This window comes from Pseudophryne corroboree, chromosome 4 (assembly GCF_028390025.1).
Source record: "Pseudophryne corroboree isolate aPseCor3 chromosome 4, aPseCor3.hap2, whole genome shotgun sequence".
NCBI classification, from domain to species: Eukaryota; Metazoa; Chordata; class Amphibia; order Anura; family Myobatrachidae; genus Pseudophryne; species Pseudophryne corroboree.
The window spans coordinates 919,371,347-919,383,574 of record NC_086447.1 but is presented as its reverse complement, the minus strand read 5'-3'; the positions used below and the strand labels follow the sequence as shown (position 1 = coordinate 919,383,574).

Here is a 12,228-nt window from a genome sequence, read left to right as displayed (position 1 = left end):
AACATTATCGGAGCATATTCAATTCTGGTAAAATGTATTTTCAAAGTTAGAAAAATAATAATAGCAATATGTAAACCTCATAGAAGAGATACCATATAGTTATCTATAGGGCATTCAGGTTTTTTTTTTTGTTTTTTGTTTTGTTTTTTGTTTTTTTAAATCACATTCAATATACCTGGCGGAAACCTTTTACAGCAGTCCAAAGATTAGAAGCCTTCATCAGACCAACAGTGGCAACACATATATTGCAATTTTATTTAATTTGCTCAAACATAAAAACAAAAAGTTAGCATGTAGTAAATAAAAAACAAAAAAAACAAATGGTATAAAATAGCAAAGAGGACTTAGAAAACAAAACTAAAAGTGGAAAGCAAAGGACATGTGACATTCGTTTGAGTGTTTTGACTACGGTTTCAAATGAGACACATAAAATAGGAGAGGACAAGTGTCTATACCAGGATGAGTAGAGATTTCAGCACCAACACTTGATTTGTACATTCAGTTCCATTGTGATTCAATTTTTTTTTTAAAAAACCCTTGGTTATTTTAATCACAGCTTAGGTCACAGTGTTGCGAAAAATAAACAGAAAAAAGTGGAAAGGACGTCTCAAACTGTCCTAAGGTTAAGACATCAAAACACAAACAAGATATTCCCCCGGAAATGTGTTTTTGCAGCACTCCCTGGATTGTACATGAAGCAGTAACAGCCGCCTCTTATTGAATCACTGAAATCTCTACTGGGCCAATAATCAGCGGGTATACTTTACGTATCCAAGATAATCGCTGAAAGAAAACCAAAAATACCCCAGCAATATTTTAGGGGTTGGAGGGAACCTGGGTGAGTGGGCTGGGATTCAATAAAATAAAATGGATATGCAAGACAAGATGTGAACACAAAGTGAAGACATTTGATTACTCTATAACTGAAATCATGTTCATTTTAGACCAAGGCACAAAAACGCAATAGTGCATAAACTGGTTTCATTCAATACGCAGGGGGGGAGATTACAACCCATGGACTGTCTGACTTTGGACTGCCCTCAGTCATGTGCCATATTAAGAGTTGGCTTAGTCTTAATTATTACGTAGCAAAAGAAATGACACGTGGATAGCATCACATAACATGGCTGAACTCTAATTGTTGAAAATGTTTGCAGTAACAGAAGTAAACGGTTATTAAACGATGGTGATGACTCCAACGCATTTAGGGTGAGCCAGTCCTGGATAAGCTTGTTGCATTAGTCAACAATGCCTTTACTTCGTACCATGCACAAAAGTTTTTTGGGAAAATGAAGAGGCTGTGATATTGGTATATATATATTTTTTTTCCTTTTTTTGTATATATAGAGTCCGGAACTCTGTGTTTGATAAGTGCCAGAAGAGCATTAAAAGTGATTGATGTCCATGGTCAAAGCTTCCTGTAGGCGCGTTTCGCTTTGGCAGCTAGAACTTACTGGGGGTAGGTTTTACATTTTCCTTTCTTTTGAGCTGCAGTGAAAGTGGTTCTCTGAGTAGAATTTCCATATGGCACGGTTCCAAACAAGGCTAAGATTGCACTCCTCTTCCAACACATCCTCTTGAACTTTGCATTGCAATGTAACTCTCCAGTGCCATTCTTAACTGAAAGCCTTTGAACTTTTCCAGCAAAAAAGTTAGTTGTCGAAGGTCAAACTGGATTTTTTCCCCATAAGCTAGTCATCTTTCAAACAGACCAGCTTTTACTTAAAAACAAATCTTTCCTCTAACATACCAATCATCAGCATAACCCACTCCGTTATCAAATGCCATAATAAAATGTTAAAAAACAATTACCTACAAAACAGCAAATTGCTTGTTTGGGAAGTGGATCATGAAGATAGAAAGAAGTCACAAGATGGCCGCTGTTATGTTTGAAAGGGCACTTAAGCCCAACGGAAAGCTCAAACCCCCGGCTGCAAGATTTGAGAGAAGCATTTGTGGGAAACGACAGTCATAGAATCCGTAGTGAAACGGCCGCAGAATCCGTAGTGAAACGGACGTTCTTTCCAACGTGTTACTAGGCTCACAGAATTTGCCCCCATGCAAGATAAAGGAAATCTTTCAAATCATACCATTGACTTAATGCAGATCTCTCTCGTTAAAGAGGTTTTTGTTTTGGTAAAGCATTATAACAAGTTATGAAGGCATTTATGTTTTGTTTTTGTTTTAAACAGATATTTATCATCTTAAATGAAACTACAAAAAAAAAAAAAAAACCAAGAGGCATCCTTGACTCAGTATCAAAAAATATGTATAAAATTAAAACCCTCTTGATGTGGAACACTAAAACTTCTCCCAAATATTGCGCTGTGACTACACGTCTTCATGTGCCCAGAACACAACTCTATGTCATACATTCTACAACGCGCGTATGTGTGTGTTATCTTAATAAATGGAAATATCAAATATTATAGGAAGACAAACCTGAGTTACACTTGCAGCACACAACTGCACAACCTGCTGGACCACTTGCCGATTACATACTGAAAGTTATGTGCAATGATTGCTGTTTGTTTCTCCACGTGACTGGTATATGCGCTGCAAGCTCATAGGACAGGAAAATAAAGTAACTTCTGCAAAAGTGTTTAGAAACTTTAAGACCATTTTCCCCGTCGCTCTCAAAGCGCAGAAAAAAAAGAGAAAAAAAAAAATGATGCAGAAAACCAGGAGATAGTTTTGTATACATCCAAAGTGAAGTCTCTGAAAGTTCTTTATATGCTGTTCCCCGGGTGTAGCATCTGCCTTTAAAACAGCTTAGAAAAAGGAGTTCTTACTAATTAGGGCATGTGAGCAGATTCGTGTCCCTCTCCTCTATGCACTGTTTGATTTTCCCAGCTCTTGCCTGATGGCTGAAAGTTAAAGAAACAGTTAATTACTGTATGATACATGTGTAATTCATGGCTGCAGCTTTAGTGAGTGATATCTGAAATTTTGTCACATTACCGCCCCACCTCTCATATCCCCAACATTACCGTCTGGCTCTAACGCGTCCTTTCCTCCAAACAACCCACACTTATCCTTGGGGACACATTGACATCACCACGGATAAGCCCTGTGGTACCCTCTGCCTCCAAACCCTACAGCCACTACCCCACCTACTGCCCACTGTAATGCCTACACCCTTGATAATGTGTTCTATAAACCGCTGTGCTGATTCCGGGCTTATAAGGCCCCCCGTTAACTCAGACCTGCATTTAGTGATAACTTGTCTCATTATACAGATGGGTCCAGTTATCTTGGTTAGTTTGCTGCACATAGGTACAACATGGTTTATTAACATAAACCCTTCATCTATTGTTCTCAGCTGCAATACAATACAGCAGGGGATTAAGTTCGACTGCCCAGTTTCAGTTAATCCTATTAAAGGTCAACATAAACATGGACCCATCTGTGGTACAAAGCAATAGGGTGTAGAGAGGCCACAATCGCACTCTCTTATTTAGGCACAAAAATCTTCCCCCATCTTTCACCTGCAAAACCCCATTACTGCATTTACTCACCATCAATAAGCTCTTCTTTTAGTTTTGTTAATTCTTTCCTCATTTCTTCTAAAATGTCCTAATAGTTGGAGAAATAAAATCATTAATACAAATATAGCCTTCGTCCACTGTATTCAACCAGGTAATTTTAAAGTGTAGCCGGCCAGCAGTTCTGACAAATCTAGCATTAATAGCTCACCGTAAGTGACAGCCTAAATTGGCGTGTAAAGTTATTAAAAGATAACCCAATGTTGAGGTACGTCAGCTGCACCACTGTGCCCCTCACTGCCTGGGCTACAAATGCACCAACTTGCTAGTGGTGGCTGCAGAAGTGCCAGTGACACGGAGATCATGTGATCACTCAGAGCCAATGTGCCGATAGCTGGCAGCTTGATGACAAGATCTTCATCAGGCGCACTGAGCAAGTGCCTGCCAGTACATGGGCTGCCCCACCCCCCTCATTAACACTCATGAATATTCCAAGCTGCCTAGAGAACAAACATGGGCTGTCTCCCCGCTCCGCACACCATTAACGCGCACGAATATTCATATCATCAAAGCCTCCAAGAGAAATAAGAGTGTGCATGAAAATATAGCAGAAACAACTGCAGTATCTAATATCATAAAGTATGTCAACATGATCAGGATGTTGACATTTTACATGCCGACATTTTCGGCCATCTGTGCACTGGGCATGTCCTGTGATGGGGGGCAAGGGGGGTGCGGCAACCCAAACCCAATACCCAAACGCAGGTTTCTTGCGGCTGTTTTGCGACTGTGATCCCGTCTGTAGTGGTAAGGGCTCAGGCGTCTTACTCCCTGCGCCCATGCTGTACGACCATAGGACTTACTCGGAACTCCGATAATCGAATGACGGTGCCTCTTTGTACGCAGAAGCTGAGATTTGCGAGGCCATCACCATACGTGCATTTTTCGCAAATTAGCAGTGTACAAAGTCGCAGGATGCGAATGCTTTCACGTACCCCTCCGAACAGGGCCCCTGTGTTACACCAAGTAAGGAATACCTGTGTCACCTCCCGAACAGGTAAATTATCCTTGCCACAAATGGATGTATATTACTTCCTGATAAAATGGGAGCAGAGATCCTGTTCTAAAACTGTGCAGCTGAAGTCATTTTGCGATTATAACAATATACCAAACATTATATGGACGTTGATCAGGACAATGTCCCAGGATAAAACCGCTCAGTGACTTAATCCCCTGCAGCTTTCCAGAATGTAAAAAGCATAATATAAGGACATAACCGTTCCAGGTTCATGTATTAATGGGATGTAGTTATGGATGTCAGGAGACCTCCGGTCACAATACAGACGGCTACATCCCGAGCCCTCTAAATCCAGACAGCCGACATGCCGACTAACAGGGACTATTGCCACTTGTGGCTCTCCACGATACTCAGAGTGGGAATAGAACCTGTAGCGAGCGCAGCGCCGAGCCCGCAGAACCATCGATCATTGGATGTGTGGTAATAGATCGGTAACCCATTTAAAGTTAGTACAAAGAGAGCGAGATCTTGCGTTCTGTAACGCTTCGAGCGCTGGATAAGGAGACCGTCTCCTGTCTTTCTCCCTTATCTATAGTAGAGACTTCCATACAGCCCACAGAAAGACACATGTCAACAACAGATAACTGGCTGTTCCATTGCTGCCGCAATAACACCGGTGGGGGGGAGGGGGGCTGAGAGATATCAGACAGCCTGCAGAAAATACTTTGTGCAACTGTATCTTAGGTAAAACAGTATAGAGTCTGAGCAGTAAGAGCAGACCTGCCTGATACAGACTAACGCTTTCTATTATTCAGGAAACTCTACGCAGGGGAATGCAACATGCGGCCTTCCAGCTGCTGTGGAACTACAACTCCCAGCATGCCATGCCAAAGTTATCTTACTAAAACTGTGGCAGGGTAAGCTGGGATGTGTAGTTTTAAAGTAGCTGCAGGGCCACGTGTTGAATAACCCTGCAGTAAGGGCTGGATTTCATGAGCGGCTTTTTTCAAGCTGAAATTTAAAACGGCAATGAGATTAAAATGCAAAGCACGCCCTGTTCTGCATTTAATATCATTGCCCCTTTTAAATTATGCGGCCAAATGCTGAGAAGGAAATCATGCCCTAGTTCTGAACCCCGCGCGGCGGTAGTTCTGAGCCAGCAGTGACCACTCATATGTAGCAATCTAGGCCAAACACAAAAAGAATGGTCTGGGAAAGTGACCACATCCTAAAGCAGCTGAAGATCGTGAGGTGCAAGGACTGCGGAACTCTCTCCGGTACCTGTTTCAATCGGTCATAGTCCAAGGCTTCTGACTGAACCCCATTGGCACTTGGCTGCCCCGTTGGTGTAGACTTTGGTCTAGAAAGAGAGAGATTTTGTCACGTTTCAGACTAGTAGGTGCTTCGTATATATAAGAGTGTTGCAACGGGGAAGGTCAAAACCTGCACCAGCTTGGACTAAACGCACCGATGCAAAGCCAAGTATAACGGAATCAATAGAGGTTTACCTGGAGATAACAGGTGATTTGCTACCATTTATTGTGTTTGTTCTTTCCCAAGGCTTCCTTGTCGGTTCTAGAGGCGATAAAGAGGGAGGACGTTACTGACAGCAAACCCATATTTGCATCAATGATCATTGCTACGGACAACGGGGAACTGCCCACACGTGGCTGCTGGCTGGTAATATAGGAGCCCTGCGGTCAGTGGTGACCATGAGGACGACACAGGATGAATAGATGTCAGACAGCTTACCAGGTGTGCCAGCAGAAGGCGCTTTTATAGGTGCGGGCTCCGGCTCCTCCTGTGTTACCGGGCAGAGAATAAAGCATGAATGAGAAGCAGATACGTAATAATACACTTTAAATAGTATTAGAAACAATTCCACCCCTTGATCTAGTTATACATGGTTCTTTTGTCTGTAGAGAGAGCGGACTATATTCAGTTCCCCATTGCTGTTATCTTATCATATATAGGCCCAGATTGATCAAGCCTTGGAGAAGGATAAATTAACGGTGATAAAGTACCAGTCAATCAGCTCCTAACCGTCATGTTACAGGTCAGGTTTGAAAAAAAATGACAGGAGCTGGTTGGCACTTTATCACCGTGCAATTTATCACTCTTTAAGGCTTGATAAATCTGGGCCATAATCCTATATCGTATCTCGGAGAGACCAGGCCGCCCCCACTTATTAGCTACAAAAGATTTTTCCCACTGTACGGAACAGACACATTGTTGAGGAATAATTAGTCTATTTACTAAGCCTTGGATGGAGATAAAGTGGGCGGAGATAAAGTAGCAGCCAATCAGCTCCTAACTGTCATTTTTCAAATCCAGCCTGTGACATGACGGTTAGTAACTGATTGGCTGATACTTTATTCCGTTCACTTTCTCTCTAGCCAAGGCTTAGTAAATCGACCCTTAAGTCTGGTAGATTGGGAAATTCTAGAGGTCTATTTGAATATTTAAACTTTATTGGCATAACAAGGAAATAAACTAGATAAGCAAATAGGGAGAAAGACAGACACTGTATATATATCAAGGTCTGACCACTATGGGATCCAGGGACGTAGGCATCTATCAGTTTATATTCGCTTTTCTCCTGGATAGCATGCTGACACCACGTGGGTTAGATATACCAAATGTCTACAAATGATAATGAGTAATCGAGGGAAGGTTGCCTAGCGATACGGCCGTTATGTACATAGACGGGAGTTGGAAGAAAGTTGTTACCCCCATTATTACTTGCTGACATATCACACCGTATACAGCCATGCATAGATTCCAGCCAATTTGTCGCGGAACGATGTGTTTGAGTCAGAGACCGGCGCGCAGTCTCACTTACCATCTTATCTTCTTTTGCGTCCGGTTCTATTGTTGGTGTTTTCTCTACAATTCTTCTCCTAAAATGAGCAGAAATAATGCGTTAATCCAGCTGTACGGCTTCGAAAAAAAGTCTCCCCAATACGGATTAAAGGGGTCAAAGGGCATAAAAATCCAATAGATTGTATGCCTGCGAGCAGGACCCTCTTACCGCTCTGTTTATTGCAGGTTTGTCACAATGGAATATCCGGGCGCTATATATCTTAATAAATAAATCTATCACATTCTTTATCAGATGCTATGGCTTTTAGCCAATTTGTTTGGGTCACATTTTTTACTATTGTATTATTCATCTATAAACATCCCTCCTTTGTGATCCTGCAGGTGTTATATCTGTAGTGTTACTCTCCCAGATTACTGTGCCCTCTCTCTGTGTACTGAGCTACAGTATATGCAGGTGTTACATCTGTAGCGTTACTCTCCCAGCCTACTGTGCCCCATCCCGCTGTACTGAGCTACAGTATATGCAGCTGCATTATGACAAGGTCTGGTCGGCTGTACAGGACTACTTGAGGGAATGCAGAAGGACATCCCACCGGCGGAGCATAGCTGTTGTAGAGTCACAGGCAGACTTAAGCTGGGTACACACCGGCCGATGCATCGCCCGTTCTACCGAACGACCAATATATCGCTGGCCCGTCGGCCAGTGTGTACCAAAGATATGTCTGAATGCCGTCGTTTGCAGACATATCCCGACAGCCCTGCAGCACACACGATGACCAATATATCTACAGCCGACCGCCCGTACACATGCTGCAGAGGCCGCCGGTGATTGGCTGCTCAACGTGGAGGGCGTAGTGAATGCCCACCCAATCCGTGATGTTTGTCATGACGGATCGGGCAGTGTGTATGCACAACACACTGCCCGATCAGTCTACGGATACATCTGCAGATCCATTGATCAGTGTGTACTCACCATTACATACATGCAATGAGACACTAAATACCAAACCACAAAAGGAAGAATATTTGGCACAATAAATTAAGTTAAATCTGTATCAAACATGTTTCTTTTCTTTTTTTAAACTCCCTCCCCTCTCATGTCTAAGCCCCCTATCGCCATCGGCTGCTGATGCGGGAAGCAGGAATACCACGCGTTACTTTAGTTTAATGTGCAACAACTTTTCTACGTCAAGAAATATACAATTCGTCAAACTAAACTCACCTCCTTGCTAGTAATGCACTCATCTCTTCCATCAGTCCTCCACTACTACCCATCGGAAGGGGACCGTTCCCACGGCTAGATTCCGTCTTAGCGGGACACGGGCCGGCACCGACAGAACTTGCGCTGTTCTGACTGATGGCTTCTTCAGTCTGCCAACAACAAAGGATGGGTTAAAAGAAAATGTAGACGCATTTACTAATATTTAGGTCGTGTGTGTTTGTCTAGGATTTCTTTAAAACCACGCAGGCAAATTACACAAGGAAATTTGTGGGGGTTTTCTTTATTTCTGAAATACTAAAACACAGTATATACACAGGCCCTTCATCTTTCCTATTATCAGAGACAACAGCATTTCTTATTTCTTTCTGATGAAAAGAGAAATCACAGGATGCCGTTCCTATCCGTCCATTATATAATTATAGGCTTAGACTATAGCACATTCTCTAGAATAAAGCTAGAAAATGTGTAATAAAAACACCTGGAGTGCCGCAGACAGCTATAGGTCATTTGGTCGACCACTATTGGTTGACATGTGTAGGTCGGCATGGTCACCAGGTCGACACAAGGCTGTTGTTTCTTTTACTTTTTTTGGTGTCGTTTTCTTCGTAAAGTGACGGGGAACCCCCGATTAGTGCAGTGTCCCCTCGCATGGCTCGCTTTACTCGCCATGGTTCGGGCAAGGTGCCTCGCTCTGCTACAGCTGCGCTCGGCACAGGTTACCGTTCCCAATTGTAGTCCACGTGGATCGTAAAGTATGAAAAAGGTCAAAAAATTGAAAAACTCATGTCAACCTAATGACCAGGTCAACCTAATGACCGTAAGCCCCGCAGACAGAGCCAAGCGCTACCTTTAATCTCAAAAATGACATCAGAATTAAAAACATCCAAAGTAGTTTCACACAATAGGGGCACTTGGCAAACGCCATCAACAACTGGGTGAACGATGCAATTTGGAGCATAACCCCTGATCTAGAAAATATTTGCTGCAATGTAATTACCCGAGAGACTTTTCTAAGTTTCGCTCCAGCCAGCGCAGCGGCCAGGCCTGATAAAGGACGGTTCTCGTCTGAGCCCATGGAAGCTGCAGAGAACGGAAGTGGCGGTGCAGGTGGTGGAGCTGGCGGCGGAGGTGCAGCCATTGGTGCTGGTGGTGGAGGCCCAGGGGGCGGCGGAGGCCCAGGAGGTGGAGGGGGAGCGGGACCTGAAGGGGGAAGAGGGGGAGCTGGAGGAGGAGGAGGGGGTGCAGTTACTTGAGACAAGCTTGAACCTGAAGGCAGGGGGGGTGGAGGTGGCGGTGAAGGTGGTCCTGGAAGCGCACCTATAGGGGAAATAAATTATAGTCAGAGCAGGTAGGAACAAAACACAAATCCTTGTCCCCTGTTTAAAACGTTCTCTCTTTTATGGCGCAGTTAGGTTTCATCAGTCTTAAACATGCCATTAACAAAATAATAATATTGTCTGCACTTAAACTAGAAACAAAAGTGAGCATTTACCAGAAAGACAATAGTAAACTAAAAAATGCAGACTACAAAAAAAAAAGGAACAAAATTAAACGGAAGAGGCATAGATCCTAATTTGCAATATGCTAGTAAACCACAAAAGGGCACTGGTTGGTTAAAGGCAGGGTTATACTGAAATTACAAAATGCATCGCATTAAACTGACTGCACAATAACTGCGTCTGTATTTGGCACCACAGGAATATGTGAGTATAACATTGCATACCATTCGTTAGCATAAAAAAACAAAATTCACCAGTGTAGTTCTGGACTAAGGGGTTAGAGTATCTGTTCTGGAATACACAGTATTCTCCACACCGGCAATTAGCATTTGATGTCACCCCACGGGGGAGAATTGGTGCCGTTTCTAACATACTATTGCGCAATATAAGTGCAAAGTTTTGCACAGGAGACATTCTTCTTGAAACATTTGTCTTATTGGCCTTGGCAGTTACTTTGCACTATAAAGGCAGGGTGTAAAGAAAAGTTACTTATTCCAGATAATTAGAGACTGACGAAATGTAGCCATTTTTATAGGCTTAACCAAAGTGCATGTGTCTACAGATAATCCACATATCTCAGAGGCTCCCAAACGCGGTCCTCAAGGCACACCAACAGTCCTGGTTTTAAATGTATCCATGCTTGGTCACAGGTGACTTAATTAGCACCTTAGTCAATTTGAATTAACCATCTTTGCTGAGCCAAGGATATACCCAAAACCTGGACTGTTGGGGTGCCTTGAGGACCGCGTTTGGGAACCTCTGACATATCTAGAAAAGTTTGCACAACAAATGAACGTCAACTGAAGGCTGAAAACCCCTTTAAAGGTTCTAGGAATATGTTCTACAAGTACTACATGTGTTCGGGGATCTAGTGTTGCGCTATAAGTGTTTAGACGCCAGTCTTTATGTTCATACGTGCCTTTGAATTCAACTATTTGATGTGGATGTATTTTTGGACCAACGCCATATTAAAACACAAGCTCAATGAATGCATGTCAAGGTTAGTCAGTTAATCGCAGCGACAGAAAGCCTTACCCGGATGGGACGCAGGGTCAATCGGCTGAGAGGTTGTGGTGAAGTCTGGCTGAGAAGCACAGGGGTCTCCCAGCACAGAGTTTAAAGAATTCTCAACAGAGGCAGGGGAGGCTGCAGAAGGAGAAGGGAGAACACTAGGCTGGGATGAAGAAGCTGAGACAATAGGAGTGTTTGGAGACGGAGCGACAGCTTGAGATGAAGACAGGGAAAAAGGTGGAAACAATGGTAATGGAGGTGGAGGCGGTGGTGGGGGAGCACAGGACAATTCAAATGGCGACATGTCTGCATGCCCATTAGGCGCGGTGGTTATGAGGGCCAACTGAGAAGCAGAGACTAGGTGGACTGCCCGTGGGCCAGTTGCCTTCCCAGGAGGACTGCTAATCATTACAGGCGGGGATGGAGGTAGCGGGGCAAAATTAGAAGCAGACCAGGAGATAGGCTTCACGGGAGGAGGGGGTGGTGGAGGTGGAGGTGCAGGGTTCACCGGAGAAGGTGGTCGGGCAACCTTATTTAAGGGTCGAGGAATAGTTGCATAATGGGGAAGGACAGGATGGAAGGCGGAGCCTAGAGACGTGGCGAAACGCGATGCAGAGTGCCGGAGTGGAGGTGTGGGTGGCGTTGAGTTAATGGACTGAGAGGTTACAATGACGTAGTCTGCAATGGAGTCTGTACATATAGAGGAGATAGGGACGGAAATGGCTTTAGCGTAAGAAATGGGAGATGCGGAGTGGGGCTGACAGCTCGAGAAATCGAGATTTTGAGCGTTATATAAAGAACTGTCGAACGATGAGTCTGGTGTGGATGGATGAGTAAAAAAAACAGCGACAGACAGGACAAGAAAATAAAGAGAAAAAGAAGAAAGAGAAAAAAAAAAGGAGCTAATGAAGCAACCAAACCAGCATTCAAAGAAAGTCTAAATGAGATCTACGGTTAGTATAACATTAGATAAAGAGGTTATTGCACGGACAGAATTCACTACTATATATCGGAGCCCTGACATGCGGAATCTGCTGGGTCCCGGTGACACTGCCTCTATAAGGAAATCATTGGTTATTCTTAGCGGGGAATCCAATTAGTTGCGAGCAGCTCACAGAGCGGAGGTGTCAATGTTGTAAAACACCAGCAACGCCGTGAAAACTCGCCCCC

At 43.6% G+C, this 12,228-nt stretch overlaps 1 protein-coding gene across 4 annotated transcripts in view; it reads right to left on the bottom strand.

Moving 5' to 3' along the window:
- Positions 1-219: 219 nt before the first annotated feature.
- Positions 220-12,228, bottom strand: part of ENAH (ENAH actin regulator) — an 86,673-nt gene continuing 74,664 nt past the window's right edge. For 2 of the 4 annotated variants that reach the window (XM_063918990.1, XM_063918991.1), the window contains exons 6-14: positions 11,083-11,874; positions 9,546-9,865; positions 8,549-8,697; positions 7,346-7,403; positions 6,256-6,304; positions 6,012-6,078; positions 5,785-5,863; positions 3,519-3,576; positions 220-2,867 (exon numbers count right to left, since the gene is read on the bottom strand). In XM_063918990.1, the coding sequence (XP_063775060.1) occupies positions 2,830-2,867; positions 3,519-3,576; positions 5,785-5,863; positions 6,012-6,078; positions 6,256-6,304; positions 7,346-7,403; positions 8,549-8,697; positions 9,546-9,865; positions 11,083-11,874 (1,610 nt within the window). In that variant the 3' untranslated portion in view covers positions 220-2,829. The remainder of the gene's footprint in view (positions 2,868-3,518; positions 3,577-5,784; positions 5,864-6,011; positions 6,079-6,255; positions 6,305-7,345; positions 7,404-8,548; positions 8,698-9,545; positions 9,866-11,082; positions 11,875-12,228) is intronic. The other 2 variants (XM_063918992.1, XM_063918993.1) reach the window with 2 other exon arrangements.